General features: G+C 51.0%; 8 protein-coding genes across 8 annotated transcripts; 7 read left to right on the top strand and 1 right to left on the bottom strand.

Annotated features, from left to right (window-relative positions):
• Window positions 1-1,233: 1,233 nt before the first annotated feature.
• On the top strand, window positions 1,234-2,042 carry N7506_006624 (uncharacterized protein; the record flags this gene model as incomplete). The annotated part of the gene is made up of 2 exons (XM_056955917.1): window positions 1,234-1,491; window positions 1,548-2,042. The coding sequence occupies 2 exons, from the start codon at window positions 1,234-1,236 to the stop codon at window positions 2,040-2,042; spliced, it is 753 nt and encodes a 250-aa protein (XP_056810251.1).
• An 881-nt stretch (window positions 2,043-2,923) lies between these two features.
• N7506_006623 (rRNA 2'-O-methyltransferase fibrillarin family protein) lies at window positions 2,924-4,165 on the top strand (the record flags this gene model as incomplete). Its single annotated transcript, XM_056955916.1, has 4 exons — window positions 2,924-3,020; window positions 3,158-3,288; window positions 3,353-3,538; window positions 3,641-4,165. The coding sequence occupies 4 exons, from the start codon at window positions 2,924-2,926 to the stop codon at window positions 4,163-4,165; spliced, it is 939 nt and encodes a 312-aa protein (XP_056810250.1).
• Window positions 4,166-5,160: 995 nt separating this feature from the next.
• N7506_006622 (SDR family oxidoreductase) lies at window positions 5,161-6,130 on the top strand (the record flags this gene model as incomplete). The annotated part of the gene is made up of 2 exons (XM_056955915.1): window positions 5,161-5,248; window positions 5,280-6,130. The coding sequence occupies 2 exons, from the start codon at window positions 5,161-5,163 to the stop codon at window positions 6,128-6,130; spliced, it is 939 nt and encodes a 312-aa protein (XP_056810249.1).
• A 359-nt stretch (window positions 6,131-6,489) lies between these two features.
• On the top strand, window positions 6,490-8,155 carry N7506_006621 (mitochondrial processing peptidase; the record flags this gene model as incomplete). The annotated part of the gene is made up of 5 exons (XM_056955914.1): window positions 6,490-6,636; window positions 6,691-6,816; window positions 6,872-6,949; window positions 7,009-7,703; window positions 7,765-8,155. The coding sequence occupies 5 exons, from the start codon at window positions 6,490-6,492 to the stop codon at window positions 8,153-8,155; spliced, it is 1,437 nt and encodes a 478-aa protein (XP_056810248.1).
• Window positions 8,156-9,576: 1,421 nt separating this feature from the next.
• N7506_006620 (tRNA (cytosine-C5-)-methyltransferase) lies at window positions 9,577-13,411 on the top strand (the record flags this gene model as incomplete). The annotated part of the gene is made up of 4 exons (XM_056955913.1): window positions 9,577-10,431; window positions 10,698-10,894; window positions 10,974-13,073; window positions 13,126-13,411. 4 exons carry the CDS (start codon window positions 9,577-9,579, stop codon window positions 13,409-13,411), a joined length of 3,438 nt encoding a protein of 1,145 aa, XP_056810247.1.
• A 708-nt stretch (window positions 13,412-14,119) lies between these two features.
• On the top strand, window positions 14,120-17,482 carry N7506_006619 (glycoside hydrolase family 35 protein; the record flags this gene model as incomplete). The annotated part of the gene is made up of 7 exons (XM_056955912.1): window positions 14,120-14,254; window positions 14,307-14,383; window positions 14,446-14,748; window positions 14,805-15,183; window positions 15,235-15,369; window positions 15,419-16,091; window positions 16,149-17,482. The coding sequence occupies 7 exons, from the start codon at window positions 14,120-14,122 to the stop codon at window positions 17,480-17,482; spliced, it is 3,036 nt and encodes a 1,011-aa protein (XP_056810246.1).
• Window positions 17,483-17,812: 330 nt separating this feature from the next.
• N7506_006618 (uncharacterized protein) lies at window positions 17,813-18,397 on the top strand (the record flags this gene model as incomplete). Its single annotated transcript, XM_056955911.1, has 1 exon — window positions 17,813-18,397. The coding sequence occupies one exon, from the start codon at window positions 17,813-17,815 to the stop codon at window positions 18,395-18,397; it is 585 nt and encodes a 194-aa protein (XP_056810245.1).
• Window positions 18,398-19,035: 638 nt separating this feature from the next.
• On the bottom strand, window positions 19,036-19,428 carry N7506_006617 (uncharacterized protein; the record flags this gene model as incomplete). Its single annotated transcript, XM_056955910.1, has 2 exons — window positions 19,036-19,359; window positions 19,411-19,428. The coding sequence occupies 2 exons, from the start codon at window positions 19,426-19,428 to the stop codon at window positions 19,036-19,038; spliced, it is 342 nt and encodes a 113-aa protein (XP_056810244.1).
• Between the last annotated feature and the right edge of the window lie 98 nt (window positions 19,429-19,526).

Here is a 19,526-nt window from a genome sequence, read left to right as displayed (position 1 = left end):
AGTCACCAACATGGTGGAACCTTGGAATGAGGAATGGGCAAAAATAGCAGCCCCCTCCTTGATTCTATCGCACATTCCATTGATAGCGGAGAAAAGATGATAACATGGCCCGAGCCGTAGATTAAACGTGGGGTCCCATGCAGGAATGTTCCCATGTTGCTCCAAATTTAGCCCGATTTTGGAGTAGGCGGATAGGGAATCGAGTCGCCCAAACCCCGAGTCAATCACTATCATGAAGCATCTTGCTGGTATTCCGATCACTAAGCTTTCAATCTCCGTGCCTTGATATGATGCAAGACACAGTAACATCGGAGATAACTATAGTGTGCAGTAGTATATGCCTCAATGGCTTGCATGGGTCGGGTAAGCGAGCCCGAAATAATATCACCAAATAGACTTTGAGACCTAAAGGAAATCAACCGACGGCTCTAAATTAAATGTAAGCAGACGGTTTTTATGAGTTAGCGCGCTGTAACGTTGACCTCAAAGAAGGAGGTTGAGAAATTGAGGGGACGCCTCCCAGCCCCCCCGCAGTCGTACACTAAACATTGCAGTATACGAAGTCCGGAACAATGCCGAGAGAAATTGGCAAAAGCAAAAACGAAAGGTGAAAAAAGTCTTTGAAGAGAAGTGGACACGCAATGCCTGTATCAATTTGCCGAGTTCTGCAAGTCTCTAGGATTACTCTAGGATTAAGGAAGTAGGGAATCGTCGCAGGGCTGTAGACTAACCTCGACCGGCAATGATGTTGCACATCTAACCGCTCAACTCCAGTCAGATTTATTAATAGACCCGGGGAATTTATAGAAATTGGCTAGGGAGCTCACCGGACCGTCGTGGGAAACCCCGTTGTTTGGCCTAGCGCTTTGCCATCTTGATTTTAGTTGATTTCGTTTGCGGCCGACGACAAATCAGAAGCTCGAGAGGCTGGGGAAGTCAGCTCTGAGCGCTTCCACCTACCAATGATATCCAAGAGACCCCTGCTAGTACCTGCAGAGTGCATCGATCGCGCTGTTAATAGAGAAATTGTTTCGTGTTACTATCTTGGAAGCTTGCTCGGCTTGTACTACCGCATAATTTCAGTATATGTACTATAACTGTTGGACTCCCATGTCAATTAACGCTCAATCTGTTCTTCATCAATTCTTAATTTCAATTATACCCTTGATTCACTGGGCTCTCTACGGTTGTAAGAAAAGTACACCCCCAGTCCGCTCTACCTCGAAAATAGCAATGCGTCTCACTCTTGTCCTCTGCCTATCGGCAGTCTCGCTCGCTGCTCCCGCAAAATTCCTCGACAGCGCATACGACTGGTCAGACGACCTAGCCGAGTTCTACGGCAAGATCAGCCAGTATATCAGTACTGCCAAGCACAACATCAGAGAGTCAACATGCGATGCTTCTAAAATTGCTCTCCCTTCATATGCATCGGGTCTGGCAAGTTCTTCGGGCTTAAAGCCTATATACGTCGCACTTGGACGAGGCACACAGGTGTGTAGTCTTTCAATCAACTATCAAACACCTGGGCAACTCTAACTCAGCTACAGAACTATACTTGCGCAGACTCAACATCCAGCTCTACACCCGTAGCAGCAGGAGCCGTTGCCAGACTCTACGACGCAACATGCATTGCAGCAAACTACCCTAGCTTGTTGGAGAAGCTTCCCAAGCTAGCTTATAAGATCACCCTCCCAACGAGCGATGATGCTTCATTCCCTCTCTCAAACATCGATCTCCTGGGCCATCACTTCTTCTACGACGCTACAACCCCAGAATTCAACCTCAACACCACACCCAAGAAGCAGCATGGTATTGTCATGACCAAGAAAGGAGGGTCAATTGATGCTCCTACAAATGCCTTCGCCGGAGAGTATGGTGCTGTGGCTTGGCTTTACTTGACTTCCACAGATGGCACAGTGGGCAACTACAAGAGCGTGTATCGAGTAGATACTGCTGCTGGTTCCCCACCGAAGACTTGTGAGGGCATGTCGTCTGCTTTCGAGATGCAATATGCTGCGAACTATTACTTCTTCGGACAATAGTCGAATGCTCTCTTCTTATTTTTTGTACATAGAGACTGGAGTTCTGGGAGGAATTCGTGTTTTGAACTTGCAAGGCGGCCCTGGCCGTTCTGATATCCGTCTATATTCATGAGTCTACGAGATTATGCAATAAATCATCGGTTCCTCATCAATTGCTGGATTCAAGTAAGATACTCCGTAATGACCTCGGGAATGTCCTTGATTTAATGAACATGGTCAGCACTATTCATCTTGGTTCTAAGGCGACGCTGAGTAGTGAGCTGGCGTTTTCGTAGCTCTCTACCTGTCTTTGGGTGTGTTCATTTGTGCTATAACCCCTCCTTCCTCCCCTCTTCTTGCCATCCTTCTTTGATTATCGAACTGCCATTCATCTCAACTAACACGTACTTACGACGTCATTCTCTCCAGTTCCTCCACGGATTCACATGAAAGACAGCAAATTTTGGTTTTCCATTCCAACTTGTCAAAAATTTTTAAAATGAAACTGATGAACACTGGACCTATTGAAGGGTTAATTAGGTCACGTGACCATGCGATCGATCACAGTCACGTGCCGTCCTCACGCGGAAGGGAAGCTATTCCTAGAATGGACTAGCGCCGTTCTGATTTTCTGAAAGTTCCCAAAGGCGCAAAAAAATCTCGACCGCATCAACGAGCAGCATCGGCTTTGACCCGCACCGACGACCAGATAGAATCCATTTCTATTTGAACTGCTAGATCCATTCATCTTGGATCTCTCGTCAATTTTTTCTCTTCCCACTCCTCGAATCTCCTGGGAATTTTTCCCCCGATTTTTCACTTACCTCCGGTTTGAGCACTCGCAGCTCAACCTTTCTTTCTCAACCTTCCTACAACCGAGTACTCACTCTTAAAACTTCACAATGGGCTTCGCTCCTCGTGGCCGTGGTGGTCCCCCTCGTGGACGTGGTGGATTCGGTGACCGTGGTGGTCGTGGCGGTGGTCGCGGCGGTGGTCGTGGTTAGTTTTTTCAAGTCTTCTCGTTTGCACGCATGCAGAGTCAAGGTCGTTGATGGTTCTATACCATTTCAATTGCCCCGCTCTCTCTACATGCTGCTCTAATCTCGTCGCATTTACTGATGAGAATCCTCACACAGGTGGCTTCGGTGACCGTGGTGGCCGCGGAGGTGGCCGTGGTGCTCCCCGTGGAGGCCGCGGTGCTCCTCGCGGTGGTCGTGGTGCTCCTCGTGGAGGTGGTGGTGCCCGTGGTGGTGCCAAGGTTGTCATTGTGAGTATTCGAAAGCTCAAGAGTCCAAATCAGCTACTGATTGATTTTTTTTCCTTATCAATAGGAGCCCCACCGTCACGCCGGTATCTTCGTCGCTCGTGGCGGCAAGGAAGACATGCTTGTCACCAAGAACTTGACCCCTGGTGAGGCTGTTTACGGCGAGAAGCGTATCTCTGTTGATGGCCCTGCCAATGAGGATGGTGCTGCCACCAAGGTGGAGTACCGTGTCTGGAACCCTTTCCGCTCCAAGGTAAATACCCATCTATCAAAGTTCCATGGGCTGTGTCAGCTGCGTTCTCTGTTACAACACTTCTCATGCCTCTGTACTGGAATCTTTCTAACGACTTTTTAGCTTGCTGCCGGTGTTCTGGGTGGTCTCGACGATATCCACATCAAGCCAGGTGCTAAGGTCCTCTACCTGGGTTCTGCCTCCGGTACCTCCGTGTCCCACGTCGCCGATATTGTCGGACCTACTGGTAACGTCTACGCTGTCGAATTCTCTCACCGTTCCGGTCGTGATCTGATCAACATGGCCACTCATCGCACCAATGTTGTGCCAATCGTTGAAGACGCGCGCCATGTTCAGAAATATCGCATGTTGGTGCCCACCGTCGATGTCATTTTCGCAGACGTTGCCCAGCCTGATCAGGCCCGAATTGTTGGCTTGAACGCACACATGTTTTTGCGCGACGGCGGTGGTGTTTTGATCTCTATCAAGGCCTCGTGTATCGATTCGACAGCCAAGCCCGAGGTTGTTTTCGCCCGGGAGGTCCAGAAGATGCGTGAGGAGAAGATCAAGCCCAAGGAGCAGCTGACCCTCGAGCCTTTCGAGCGTGACCACTGTATCGTTGCCGGTATCTACACCCGTTCCGGTTAAAGATCTTAATCTCTGGTCATGTCCTTTCTTTTCATGTTCCCGTCGGCGTCTCGTGATGTATCGAATGTTTTTCCCTTTTCGTGACAGGTTTTCCGCCTATGTACTCTTGGCTGCGTCTCAAAATTTAGTTTCTTTGAATGTTACACGCTGGAATGTGTCACCTGTGTTATCTGATACCAGGCAAGTAGGTAGTCTGGGACTAGTCACTGGAGTAGGTGCATCTTTAGTCAGTAAACAAAGGACTGTAACTATAGAAGTTGCTTATACTGTGAACGGGTGTGCGCAGGTGTGCAAAGGGTGTGCAAAGGGTGTGCGCAGGTGTGAAAGAGCGTGCATACGTGTGAAAGAGCGTGCAAATGTTTGCGTATAGAAGTAAATTGCCAGGTGTCTGTTTGTTGTCCTATGAGATACCCGGATGTGTAGTTATATGGTAGAAGACCTGTAGTATGTTGTTCCCGCTAGTCCAGGTAGAGGTGCAGATAGGCCTTTGAGGTTAATGAAGAAAGTTCATTATTCTTCTAGGGCTGCCCGTTGCTCTATGTGGGAGACGTGAATCGCATGGTGGGGTTTACAGTTAGAATTGAATAGAAGATCCGGTCAGGAAGCTTCCAAGGTTCCATCTAATCTGTTTGCATTCCCCGAGACTGAAAGTCGGACATGCGCCGGGTGTTCAAGTATTCGGGGTTCTCGCCGAGGTTGAATTCGCAAAGTGGCTCGGAATTGATGCGCGAAACTTAGCTCAAGTGATCAAACTTGTGGGATTCAAGAAGTCGATTGGCGGAGAGAAATCATTGAGACTGGACGGGCGTGGGGGAAGAATGGGGTTCGCAATAACCCCGCAAGTAAATGGAGTATAAAGTCGGATACATATCCAGTTTTCCGTTGTAGTTGAATTCTATAGATATAACTTCATGCAGCATTAAATAATTGTGTTGGAACGAGTACTTTTCTCATCATTCATTTGGCTGTATAAACATTGATATACTACACCCACCATGTCGATTTTGATCACCGGGGCAGGGGGGTTATGTTGGCCAGGAGTTGGCGGCTTCTCTCCTCGCAAGCACTCCGGCAACTACAACCGTGACAATCACCGATGTCGTCGAGCCCGAAGTTCCTGAATCCGCCACACAGCATGCAAACCGTCTGACATGCATCAAAGCCGACCTCACCTCAACGAAAGAGGTTGACGAATTGATCAGCTCATCTCGCTCCTACGAAACAGTCTATCTCCTTCACGGCATCATGTCTGGTGGCTCAGAGGCAAACTTTGAACTGGGCGTGCGCGTCAACCTCGACTCAGTGCGATATATCCTTGACCGGCTACGAACTACAGCACCGGGAACAAAAGTGGTTTTCACATCATCACTAGCAGTCTACGGCCTTGCACCTCCTGGGTTCGTCATTGATGAAACCAATTTCCCACCCGTGCCTTCGTCATCATATGGATCGCAAAAGCTCATTGTTGAGACGCTGCTGAACGATTACTCACGACGAGGATTCCTGGACGGTCGATGCGTGCGCTTGCCGACAGTGACAGTGAGAGCCGGAAAGCCAACACAAGCTGCTAGCAGCTTTGCAAGTGACATTATCCGCGAACCTTTCCATGGAAAGAAGGCTATTCTGCCCGTGGCCAAGGAGACGGAAATGTGGATCTGTTCGCCGCACACCGTCATCAAGAACTTGATTCATGCTCGCTCAATCCCGAAGGAGGCATTCGGAGAGTCGAGATCTGTCAATCTTCCCGGGCTGAAGGTTAGCATTCAGCAGATGTTGGATGCATTGCTGGAAGTTGGGGGCCCGGAGCGTCGGGCATTGGTTGAGGAGAAATATGATGCTGCTACGGACAAGATCGTGCAGTCCTGGACTCCTCAATTTGATACTGCGCATGCATTTAAGTTGGGCTTTGCAGCGGACATTTCCATGGAGGAGAACATCAAGCAGTTTGCGAGCAAGTTTGTATGAGATAGATATACCATTGAGCCAATCAATAGGCGCTAAATTGGATGACCGAAATCGGAACTTTGCAAATTGAGGCGGATCGGCTGAGTAAAACTTGGTAAAAACCAGATATATGGATTGTATCGACTAATATGTAGGACATCTAGACCAAACCAGATGATATAAAGGCCTTGAGCGCTGATAAATCGCGACTAAGGAAGGATTCGGGATGGGAAGGGCGGTTTGGAAAAGCGGGTTATGTAATTGGCTAAGCTGGGCGAACAATTTCAGACTTCCGAACTTCAACCTCAGGGCGTCTCCATCAGCTCTTTTCTCCATCTCTCCCCTGTTCCCCCTCCCTCCACCTATTAAAGTCGTGCACAATGGCTTCTCGGCGCCTTGCTCTCAACTTGCACCAGGCAACCCGCACTCGTGCGGCCCTGAAGTCCATCCAGCCCGTGAAGCGTGGCTTTGCGTCCCCGGTTTTGCCGTCCACCACCCAGTCCACCACCCTCTCCAACGGATTCACCGTATGATCGCCCAATCGACATCAATTGCATCGCAGCTTCGCTAATCTTTCTTAGATCGCCACTGATCACTCCCCATGGGCCCAAACCTCCACGGTCGGCGTCTGGATCGATGCCGGTAGCCGGGCAGAGACTGACAAGACCAACGGAACCGCGCACTTCCTTGAGCACCTCGCCTTCAAGGTTCGACCCCACAACCCTCAACTCCCAAAGCGCATAATCTGACAAACATGTTTAGGGCACCAACAAGCGCTCCCAGCACCAATTGGAACTCGAGATTGAGAACATGGGTGCTCACCTCAACGCCTACACATCGGTACGACCCGGAAACTTATCCATCAACACCCACCAAACGAATCACTAACTCCGCCACAGAGAGAAAACACCGTCTACTACGCCAAGGCTTTCAACAACGATGTCCCCAAGGCCGTCGACATCCTCGCCGATATCCTCCAGAACTCCAAGCTCGAGGCTAGCGCCATTGAGCGTGAGCGCGATGTGATCCTGCGCGAGCAGGAGGAGGTTGACAAGCAGCTCGAGGAGGTTGTCTTCGACCACCTGCACGCTACCGCCTACCAGGCTCAGCCCCTTGGCCGCACCATCCTCGGCCCCAAGGAGAACATCCAGACCATCACCCGTGACAACCTGACCAACTACATCAAGACCAACTACACTGCTGACCGCATGGTCCTGGTCGGTGCCGGTGGCATTCCCCACGAGCAGCTTGTTCGTCTCGCCGAGGAGCACTTCGGTAGCCTCCCCAGCCAGCCCCCTACTTCCGCCGCCGCCGCCCTCTCCGCCGAGCAGAAGCGTATCCCCGAGTTCATTGGTTCCGAGGTCCGCCTCCGCGATGACACCATCCCCTCCGCCCACATCGCTCTCGCCGTCGAGGGTGTCAGCTGGAAGGACGATGACTACTTCACCGCTCTCGTCACCCAGGCTATTGTCGGTAACTGGGACCGCGCCATGGGCCAGTCTCCTTTCCTCGGCAGCAAGCTCAGCTCCCACGTCAGCCACCACAACCTCGCCAACAGCTTCATGAGCTTCTCCACCAGCTACAGCGACACCGGGTAAGTCGATTGATACCGCGTTTTGTTGGAAGTGCTTGAACAAATGCTAACTCAAGTCCAGTCTCTGGGGTATCTACCTCGTCAGCGAGAACCTCACTCAGCTCGACGACCTGATCCACTTCACTCTCCGTGAGTGGTCTCGCCTCTGCAACAACGTCACCTCCGCCGAGGTTGAGCGTGCCAAGGCCCAGCTCAAGGCTTCCATCCTCCTGTCCCTTGATGGTACCACCGCCGTCGCTGAGGACATCGGCCGCCAGATCATCACCACTGGTCGCCGTCTCAGCGCCGAGGACATCGAGCGCACCGTCAGCCAGATTACCGAGAAGGACGTCATGGACTTCGCTACTCGCAAGCTGTGGGATCAGGACCTCGCCATGTCCGCCGTCGGCAGCATCGAGGGTATCCTCGACTACCAGCGCATCCGTGGAGACATGTCCCGCATGATCTCTTAATTTGTTCCAGAGTATGATCGCGTGTGAAAATCGTCGCTGAAGGTTTGGAGAAATCTGGATTTCTTGGCGGCTTTTGTTTGAATGTACTATCAATCATTGCCTGGGCTGTTAGATCCCAAATCCGTGTGTGAAATAGCAATTAATGGTTTGCCATAGTAGACTATATAGTTTGCGGCTTTTGCAGCAAACCCTCAATTATCTCTTTTGTTTGTTCCATTGAAGTGATCCATCACTGCTCCGAAGTATTGTAACACTTGGGTTTATTCTTTTATCGTCTAAAGCTTTTACCATCCCATTTCCCACAACCATAGCATACAAATATAGGATGATGTGGATGGTTTCAGCTGAAATCGGGGCTGGTATCCTATCACCCTTGCATGGAGTGAGTACACCCCATGTTACTTACGCTCTTTAGCAACCTGGGTGCATAGGCCATGCTATCTAGTCACTCAACTGCTGAGTCTGCAGCGTATAGCAGCCAGGCTCTAGAGATAATTTGCCTGAACCACTAAACTAGATGATGTCCCAATGCTGGAAACACCTACTACATACTACCCAGAAGATGCTTTCTGCCCCAAGGCTGTCCTCTAAACGGCGGTCCAGAACACTGGCATTTTCATCAAGGTCAATGAATGACACCCTGCCCATATTGGACTCAAGAAAATACGGTATCTGCGCAGCTATACGTAAGCTTTGGGTTCGAAGCGCCATTGCTTAGATTCAGACCACCAAGATATGATACTTGGATACTTGAGTTGTGATTAGTACATGAAAAGGAGCACCTAGCTAGTAGATATTAGTAAAACTACGTCTCCAACCATTGGGGGCTTTGAGGCTTGAAAACCCTGAACCTCCTAGGTAAACCACTGTTATGATTCCTTCGTATATGAACCCATGGTGAGTAGAAGAGTATAGCCACGAAGATCTCGCCTGGAGCACCATGCTTCAACATAGTGATCTTCCGAGGAGTGCTAGCCCTGGATATATGGTTGTCTTTTGCAATAAAGTAGTCTTTCCAGCGGTCTTTCCAGCGGTCTTTCCAGCGGTCTTTCCAGCGGTCTTTCCAGCGGTCTTTCCAGCGGTCTTTCCAAAGAGCTTTGTAGTAGTCTTTGCAGCAGTCCTTTCAACGGGCTTTGCAGCAGTCTTTGCAGTGCAGTCTTTGCAGTGAGCACACACGTTTTGCAGTAATCTGGACATATCAATATTTGATCGTAAGGTAATATTTCGCCTGAGGCTCGCAACCCATGGATCTTGATGAGCACGCGTTCCTTCCAAGTTCTAAAATCATCCCGTGATCAGCACCGAATTCTATGAGATGATGAACTCTCTTCGCCTTATTCAAGATCTCTTCACTTCTCTTCTCTTCAACCTACTGCACCCCATCAGATTCTTTGATAACTTCATTCATCGTATCTTTCACTATGAGCGAACCGTTCCGTTTCTTCTCGCTTCCGTTCGAGATACGCGCAATAATATGGAAGCATGCTGTTCCTCAGCGAATCGTCGAGTTTGGCCAACCGAATGATCCCGACATACCCATAGGTGACCTCAAAAGATCCTGGGCCCTGAACCGCGCACCTCCGAATGTCGCGCAGATATGCAAGGAATCTCGCGATGTCGCTTTGAAGATGGTCCACGGGATGAAGTATGATGTTGGGCGCCTGCAATCATCTGATAATGGGAGCCTGCAAGACATCCGGTGCTGGCTCGAATCCACCAAGATTCTCCACTTCAATGCACCTGATGAGAATGTGACCCAAGAAGAGCAACGCAAGCTGGTGGAAAGGTTGATGAGTCTGTCTGAAGCAGCGTATTTCGACAAGAAGGTTTCCGTGAGCGCGGATATTTTCCATCCGTTCATTCGTTTCCACCGGCGCACCGAGATGGACGATGATGTGCGATGGGGGTCAATTTTCAGGCTCTCTGAATTCATCGTGTCATTGCATACAGTCAGCATCAAAGCTACCAAGGAGCAAGCACGCAGCATGGGTTTATTCAGTGATGAACCGGCGCAGCTGGTGAATCCCTTTGACTTGCAAGCAATCAAGCGTTACAGGGACCTCTGGGAGCTGACTCAAGACAGCGATCCAACTGCACAGAAATTCTTCGATACTGTCAACACAAACAGATTCAACTTCCGGGTCCACAGGTGGATGGCGGAGATGGAAACCCATTTCATCGTTTGGCGATATAACCCCAATCCATTCAGCAATTCTGGGGCTGGTCAAGCCATGTTGATGCTCACCCGCGATATATCGCAGAGGTCCAATCCGATCGTGAGACAATATCTGAGCAACTTCCCCAAAATGCACCTACGTATCATGTTTCGAATCTGCCCACCTGAGGGCTAGAGATCGAATATCTGATTACGTAATAATCCGCGATTGCGGGAGATTTCTGAAGTGATTTTGTTGGAGTTATTACACTCTCTTCTCTTTGATCATTTGAATTTACTACCCCGAAACAATGGGAAAACGAGGAGGCAAAAAAGTTTGTCTACTCTGCTCATTTCTGTTTCTGTTTTGCGCTGACCATATCTCAGGGTTCACGAGGTGGTGCCCGTGGAGGCGGCGGCGCTACCCGTACGCGCTCCCATTGGAATGACATCGCCAAAGATAATGAGAAGTTCGAACGCTATTACAATGAGCCTGAGTTCCTGCCCGAGGAAGAGCGAGAGGTCTTCTGGGCTACAATGCGCAAGGACCTGCCCAACAGCTTCCGTTTCACTGGTTCTCGAGGGTACGTATCCATGACTGGAAATTTGCGATTGCGCACGAGGGTCTTCTCAAACAATACTGATCATTGCGCCATTCAATAGACATGCTCTTGCTGTACAGCAGCGCCTGAAAGACCACCACATCCCCGAAATCACATCTATCAAGTACGAGAACGAATTCGTCGAGCCCCCGCGCCCGGTTTCATGGTACCCCGACCAGCTCGCATGGTCCATGACTACCCCCAAGAATGTCATTCGACGATTCGCACCTTTCGCTTCCTTCCAGAAGTTCCTTGTCGCCGAGACCGACGTTGGAAACATCAGTCGCCAAGAGGTTGTCAGCATGATCCCTCCCCTCCTCATTGATGCTAGACCTGGCATGACCGTTCTCGATATGTGTGCCGCCCCTGGTAGCAAGTCTGCGCAATTGATGGAACTGCTTCATGCCGGCGAGGAAGATGCTGTTGCCCAAGTCACCGAGCAGGTGAAGAATGGCAACGCTGGACCCGAGCCTCTTGGCCCCGAAGGATTGAACGACGATGGTCGCAGCACCGGTCTGCTTATCGCGAACGACAGTGATTACAAGCGCGCTCACATGCTTATTCACCAAATGAAGCGATTGAGCTCCCCCAACCTGATTGTTACGAACCACGATGCCACTATGTTCCCCTCCATCAAGCTGCCCGCCCTGCCCACTGAGGATGGCAGCAAGCCTAAGAACAGATACCTGAAGTTTGATCGTATCTTGGCAGACGTTCCTTGCTCTGGTGATGGCACTGCTCGCAAGAATGTCGGCGTCTGGAAGGACTGGACTCCCGGTAATGCTCTCGGTCTCTACAGTATCCAGTCTCGCATCCTGGTTCGCGCTTTGCAGATGCTCAAGGTTGGTGGACGTGTTGTCTACTCGACCTGCAGTCTGAACCCCGTCGAAAACGAGGCCATTGTTGCCACTGCAATTGAGCGTTGTGGTGGTGCCGCCAACGTCAAGATTGTCGATTGCAGCCAAGAGCTCACCGGTCTGAAGAGAGCTGCCGGTCTGCGCAACTGGAAGGTCATGGACCGCGAGGGTCGCTTGTGGAACAACTGGGAGGAAGTTGAGGCGCACCGTAACCAAGAGGGAATCAACGGTCTTGCCAGACTTGCAGAGGGCATGTTCGCACCAACTGGTGAGGCTGCCGACCTGCCATTGGACCGCTGTATGCGTGTCTACCCCCACCAGCAGGATACTGGCGGTTTCTTCATCACAGTGCTCGAAAAGACCTCTGAGATTCGCGCCAAGCCCGAGAGCAGCAACGTTATCCCCAAGGCTTCCGTCGCAGCGCTGGCTGCCGAACTTGACGCCAAGAAGAATGAGACCGATGGAAAGCCCCTGGAGAAGCTTGAGGCATTGGACGAACTCGTCACTCCTGACCAAGAGGCTGAGGCCGAGATTGCCAAGAACGCCTCCGTTGCCGAGGCCTCTAACCAGCCTACATACGCCACTACCCTTGATGAGTCTACTCCTGTCGCTCTCCCCAAGCGTGAGGCAAGCGATTTGGAGGAAGAAATTCCCGCCAAGCGAACCAAGCTTGACGATGGCAATGAGGTCCTCGTCGGTGACCGACCAATCCACACCCCTGCGCCGTCTGTGGGAACTGGCCTCGAAACCCCCGGTGACAGCACACCCGCGACCTCCGCAGCTCCTTCGCAGCTGAAGAAGAAGGGACCTCGCCAAGAGGAGCCCTTCAAATACCTTGACCCCAACCATGAAGAGCTGGGTCCCATCTTCGACTTCTACACGCTGTCGGAGCGCTTCCCCCGTGACCGTTTCATGGTTCGCAACGCCGAGGGTCTCCCTACCCGCACAGTTTACTACACCAGTGCCCTGGCACGCGATATCCTTGTCTCCAACGAAGGTCAGGGTATGAAGTTTGTCCACTGCGGTGTGAAGATGTTTGTCAAGCAAGACGCACAGCGTGAGAACGTCTGCAGGTGGCGTGTCCAGACCGATGGCTTGAAGATCATCGAGCCTTGGTTGGGCGCTGAGCGCTCTGTCACTTTGACCAAGAGGGATACCCTGCGTCGCCTTCTTGTTGAGATGTTCCCCAAGGTCTCAGACGATGGCTGGAAGTCTCTGGGTGAGATTGGCGAGCGCGTCAAGGATATCCCCATGGGCTGCAGTATTCTGCGCGTTGAGCCAAACGGAGGAGCCGATGGCATTCCGTGAGTTTACATTCTTTTCTTTTATGAAACACAATTCACTAATATTTTACAGCGAGCGTATGGTGCTGCCTCTCTGGCGCTCCCTTCACTCCCTCAACCTGATGCTGCCCAAGGAAGAGCGTCGTGCCATGTTGCTGCGCATCTTCAACGACTCCACCCCGCTCATCAACACTACATTCAAGAAGACTGCCGATGCCGAGCCCACCGCCGAGGCTGAGGAAGTTGCATTGGAGGAGGAGAACAAGGAGCTTGGACAGGATGCTCAGGACGCTGTTGATGAACGCGAGACATACACGAAGGATGGCGATGAGGAGGATCGCTTCAACACCACTGTTTAAACGGTGGATGTGACATAAGGGAACTACATGTACGGAGTACTAAAAGCCAATTTTATGATATTTTTCAATGTTCAATGTTCGGAGAATCATCGGTAGGACTAATTGTTTGCGCCGGTTAAATTCAACTTCCCCGCCCTGGTACCTTGATCTCTTTGATTAATTAATCTACAGATGGCGCCATTTGACCATCGAACATGATTGATGCCCAGATTGTCTCGTCTGGGGGATGTCGGTCAGAAAGGACTGAGCTCTATTTACTTCGTGGAGTGCTATCCGACATAGCTATCCCTTACATCATTCAAGCCTGACCCAGGTGCCTCCCAATCCCACGAGAACTAGCAGACCGACGATCTCCAGTCCCAACCAGGAAATATCCCTTCCAGCCATACGATATGCGGAAAAATTGCGGCGGTGCCCCGCAATAGTCGCAGGGCGAAGGAAACTGGGGTAAGGATCATCGGTCCACCTGGGCTTGTATGCATGCAACATCGCCATTTACTACGGCACGGAGCTTCCGGAGCACCCCTCGTCACCCCTCAGCTGTGGAATGACGGTTAGCTCCAATTGCTACGGAATTGCATGTTTGATCCCGGTTATTTTGGCTGTCGGGCGATCAGTCCCCGACTCTCCCTATATGTACAGCTTGTCCCTGCATTGCACTAAACGTTTGCATTTGAGAGCTACCCTGCTTTGCATACAACTTGAGCCATGAAGCTCTCGTCGACGTGGGCTATTGCCTGTCTGGCGGCTCAGGCTGCCGGTGCGGCTATTAGCCATTCGCTCAATGGTTTTAGTATCACTGAGCATCCGGACCCTGTTAAGCGGGCCTTGTTGCAGAAATTTGTGTGTTTGGACTTCGACGATCAATCGTAGAGTGTGCTAATTTGGGTGCTAGGTCAGTTGGGATGACAAGTCTTTGTTCGTCAATGGCGAGAGGATCATGCTGTTTAGTGGTGAAATTCACCCGTATCGGTGAGTTCAAATGCATCAATTGATCGTTTTCAAAAGTCCATTGCTAATTTGAGGCATCTCAGTCTGCCCGTACCATCCCTGTGGATTGATGTCTTCCAGAAAGTGAAGGCCCTTGGTTTCAACTGTGTCTCTTTCTACATTGACTGGGCCCTTCTGGAAGGCAAGCCAGGCTCCTACAGCGCCGAGGGTATCTTCGAGCTCGAGCCATTCTTCGATGCTGCCAAGGAGGCAGGAATCTATCTCCTCGCTCGTCCCGGTCCCTATATCAACGCCGAAGTATCTGGAGGTGGCTTCCCAGGTTGGTTGCAGCGTGTCAACGGAACTCTACGTACCAGTGATGAGGCCTTCCTCAAATCAACAGACAAGTATGTGCACCTCAGCCAAGAGTATTCTTAGCCTTATGTGCTAACAAGCTTTCAAGCTACATGAAAAATGTCTGTGCCACAATTGCCAAGGGCCAAATTACTAACGGCGGACCCATCATCCTCTTCCAGCCCGAGAATGAATACAGCGGTGCCGTTGGTATTGATAATTTCCCCGATGGTGCCTACATGCAATACGTCGAAGACCAGGCTCGCGATGCCGGCGTTGTTGTTCCTCTTATTAGCAACGATGCCTGGGCTGGCGGCCACAATGCCCCCGGGACTGGTGAAGGTGCCGTGGATATCTACGGCCACGATAGCTATCCCCTTGGCTTTGACTGCGCGAACCCTTCTACCTGGCCATCGGGCAATTTGCCCACTGATTTCTATACCACGCATATGAAGCAGAGTCCTTCGACCCCCTACTCTCTGATCGAGGTATGTTATATCCGTAAACGAGAAACGTGTGCCATTCTAACCGAGTTATAGTTCCAAGGTGGAGCATTTGATCCGTGGGGAGGTGTTGGGTTTACAAAGTGTGCTGCTCTCTTGAACCATGAATTTGAGAGGGTCTTCTACAAAAACAACCTCAGTTTCAGAGTTGCATTCCTGAATCTGTACATGGTATGTATCCTTTGCTCTTCCAATATTCGCCAAATTCTAAAATTTCTAGATCTTCGGTGGTACCAACTGGGGTAACCTGGGACACCCAGGCGGCTACACATCCTACGACTACGGCTCCCCAATCTCAGAGTCTCGCAACATCACTCGCGAGAAGTACAGTGAGCTCAAGTTGATTGGAAACTTTGCCAGAGTGTCCCCGGCCTACCTGCTATCTACACCAGGAAGCCTGACCACCTCGAAGTATACCACCTCTTCCGATCTGGCTGTGACTCCCCTGCTCGGAGGCAACAGCACAAAATCCTCTTTCTTCGTTGTCAGACACAATGACTACTCGAGCCAAGCTTCTGTCGACTATAAGCTCAAGGTTCCCACCAGTGCCGGTCAAGTCACCATTCCTCAACTAAGCGGAAGCCTTACCCTGAGTGGTCGTGATTCCAAGGTTCACATCGTCGACTATGATGTTGCGGGTACTAACATCCTATATTCCTCCGCTGAGGTTTTCACTTGGACCAAGTCTGGCAAGTCGAAGATCCTTGTGTTGTATGGTGGACCCGGCGAGCACCACGAGCTGGCCGTCTCTTCCACCTCCAAGCCCTCTGTCATTGAGGGCTCATCTTCCAGCATCACCACCAAGCAGGTGGGCAAGGCTCTTGTCATTGGCTGGGACGTGTCTACCACCCGTCGCATTGTGCAAGTTGGGGACTTGAAGATTCTCCTCCTGGGTTAGTACCTTGATATTTCACTGCTGCATTATCTCAAATCACTAACCACATGGCTAGATCGCAACTCTGCTTATAACTATTGGGTGCCTCAGCTCCCATCTGAGGGTACTGCGCCTGGCTACAGCTCGCAGAAGACCGCTTCTTCGTCCCTTATCGTCAAAGCCGGATATCTTGTGCGAACTGCTTATGTGCAGGGAAGCGACCTCCACATCACTGCCGATTTCAACGCTACAACTCCCATTGAGGTGATTGGGGCTCCATCCAAGGCTAAGAGCCTTGTAATCAACGGCAAGAAGGCGCAAGTCACGGTCGATAAGAACGGAATCTGGTCCAGCAGTGTCAAGTACACCGCACCCAAGGTCCAGCTCCCAACTCTGAAGAACCTCAAGTGGAAGTCCATTGATACTCTTCCCGAGCTTCAAAACTCCTACGATGACTCTACTTGGGTCTCTGCAGACCACACTTCCACCCCCAACACTGCGAATGCCCTTAAGACGCCAACCTCACTGTTCGCCTCGGACTATGGTTTCCACACTGGCTACCTCCTCTTCCGTGGTCACTTCACTGCCACTGGTGAAGAAAAGACTCTGTTCCTCAGGACCCAGGGTGGCACAGCGTTCGGCAGCTCCGTCTGGCTGAACCAAACTTACGTAGGATCCTGGGGTGGAATCTCCATCAACGCCGATAACAACGCCACATACACTCTACCAACCCTGACCAAGGGTAAATCATATGTGTTCACCGTAGTCATCGACAACATGGGCCTTGACGAGGATTGGACCGTCGGCACGGATGATACCAAGGATCCCCGAGGTATCCTGGACTACAAGCTCTCGGGCCGATCCGCCAGTGACATCACCTGGAAGCTGACTGGTAACCTCGGCGGCGAAGACTATCTCGACACTGTTCGCGGCCCGCTCAACGAGGGTGGTCTTTACGCCGAGCGTCAAGGTTTCCACCAGCCACAGCCACCAACGGACTGGAAATCGGGTAGTCCGTTCGACGGTCTGTCCGCCCCTGGTATCAAGTTTTACACTGCAAGCTTTGACTTGAATATCGAAAAGGGCTGGGATGTTCCTTTGTACTTCAACTTTGGAAACTCGACCTCGACCTCGAAGGCGGCTGCGTATCGCGCTCAGCTTTACGTCAATGGGTACCAGTACGCTAAGTATGTGAACAACATTGGTCCCCAGACCAGCTTCCCGGTCCCTGAGGGTATTCTCAATTACCGGGGCACGAACTATCTGGCCTTGAGTCTTTGGGCGCTTCAGAATGACGGGGCTAAGTTGGAGAGTTTCGATTTGGTCAACACTACTCCAGTGTTGACTGCTCTGAGTGAGGTTGAACAGGCTCCTCAACCCAAGTATGAGAAGCGCAAGGGTGCTTATTAGTCGTTAGCATAGTGATATATAGGAATGAGAGTGAGATGAATTTTTAATTGATATTAATTAATGCCAACAAGTGAAGTATACAACACACCAGATCGGGTCCCACTTCTCCGCAGATCCCAGCCACCCCCAACCTCGCCATTTTGCATTGCGATCCGGGCCTTTCCCTTTCATTTCGACCTCGAGGTCTTCAGTCGCATTCCAAACCTCGTTCCCAGGCCCAACGTGTCATATCAAATAAGCCGAGCCCCTGACCGGCCATCGCTACTACACATTCCACCATCTCCAGTACCCGACCAAACCCCCTCAAAAAATCCACATAATCGCGCAACAATGTCAACCTTCGAAATGGACCTGGATCCATCAAAAGCCCACCGGAGCCCCAACCTCCTCGACACCGCGCTCCAAAAGCGCTACACAACAATATCCATCCCCTCAACCTACGGCCGCCTCCACGACAGCCCCGCCGCGGGAACAGTCGTCGGGATTGTCCTCGGCAGCGTAGCAGGCTTCGTCCTGCTAATGTACGTACTGTTCCTAGCAGTGAATCCAGGAGGAGTCGCACGAGGCGCGCCAACAGCATCCAGCGTGAGCATGTCAATGGATGAAGAGGAATCTGTGCGCAGTCGGCGTCGCGCATCTAGAAGACGGAGCGAGGTCGAGGTTATTGAAGAGGCCGAATTCCGTGATAGTTATCGTCGGAGACCTGCTAGTCGACATGATCGCATTGTCGTTGAGGAGTCGCTTGCTACTTCTGCTACTGGGGATGAGGATCTTGTTGAAGTTATTGAGGAGGAGAGCTCTTCTGCTCCTTCGGATATGTCGCCTCGTCCGCCGAGAAGGTCTAGGCGGGGTGGGGTTAGACATGTTGATCCGTTGGCTTATGGGGGTGAGAGTGAATATGGGAGTCGGAGGTAATTACTTTATGCTTATGTGCTATGATTATGGGGTGATGTTTAATGATTGCTTGCGATGTATCTATAATGCCTATAATTTTAAGGTTATAAACGTATCATTTATGCGCCTAAGAAGAATGATTTGGAAGACCTCGAATACTCAGTGAACATCAGGTATACAATGGAATATAAAGGTTGTAGGAACGGCACAGCCAATGCCAGTAGATTATAAGTTTCTCTAGTGATCTGCTTTATTCCCAATGATATAGAGCGAGGCCGCAAATGATGTGAGCATAGATCTAAAAACAGACCTGAAACAACTCAGCGCTTCGAGTCAGATCCAATGGGGAAAGGGGGAAAAAAAAGCAAGTATCACGAGACTCAAGCAGTGGTGTAGAAACATTGTTATTAGGTATAACAGAGTCAATCAGCCAAAATAAAGACCAAACAGAAGTAAAAACAGCGAAAAATACAGAAAAGTCAAAGACAGGACCCAGAACGCCGTCCTGTTTTGCACCAAACAAGGATATATACGAGAGAACAATCTCCAAAGCCCCAGTTTGCAAAAACAATTCGTGAAATCAGAGCATTCGTAAACGGCAGCGAGTGGCTTTCAACTCGGACCCCGAGCGCAGTGTATGTAGAAGTCAGAGTGGGACTCTAGAACAAGATATCCAAGCAGCAACAGCAGGCGCACGCAGCCATGATACCAGCGCAGATACCACCGGCTCCACCGCCCGAGGAGTGGTTTCCGCGATCGTTGTACTGCTGTGGAGGGTATCCCTGCTGCTGAGGCGGGTAGTACATAGGCTGTTGCTGTTGGGGATAGTAGCCTTGCTGCTGCTGTGGGTACCCTTGTCCCTGCTGCGGGTAGTAGCCCTGCTGGGGCTGGCCGCCGCCATAGTAGTCCGTTGCGGCACCTGGGTTTTGATTGTAAGGACCTGCGTCATGGGTGGGCGCAGGGTATGAGGGTGGAGGGCTCATCTGTTGGAGTTAGTTGGGTGTTTGAGGGAGTTGGAATGGGGTTTGACGTACGGGCTTGTTATAGGACATGGTTGAGTGGGGATGTCGGATCTAGCGCCGATCTGAGGATGGATATTGCGTGTGGGGTTGTGTCAGGTTGTGTCAGTTTTGTCGCAACTGGGATTTGA

This window comes from Penicillium brevicompactum (genome assembly GCF_028827555.1).
Source record: "Penicillium brevicompactum strain IBT 35665 chromosome Unknown utg000005l_segment0_segment0, whole genome shotgun sequence".
Taxonomy (NCBI): domain Eukaryota; kingdom Fungi; phylum Ascomycota; class Eurotiomycetes; order Eurotiales; family Aspergillaceae; genus Penicillium; species Penicillium brevicompactum.
The sequence above is the reverse complement of the archived record's forward strand: the minus strand, read 5'-3'. Positions and strand labels throughout refer to the sequence as shown.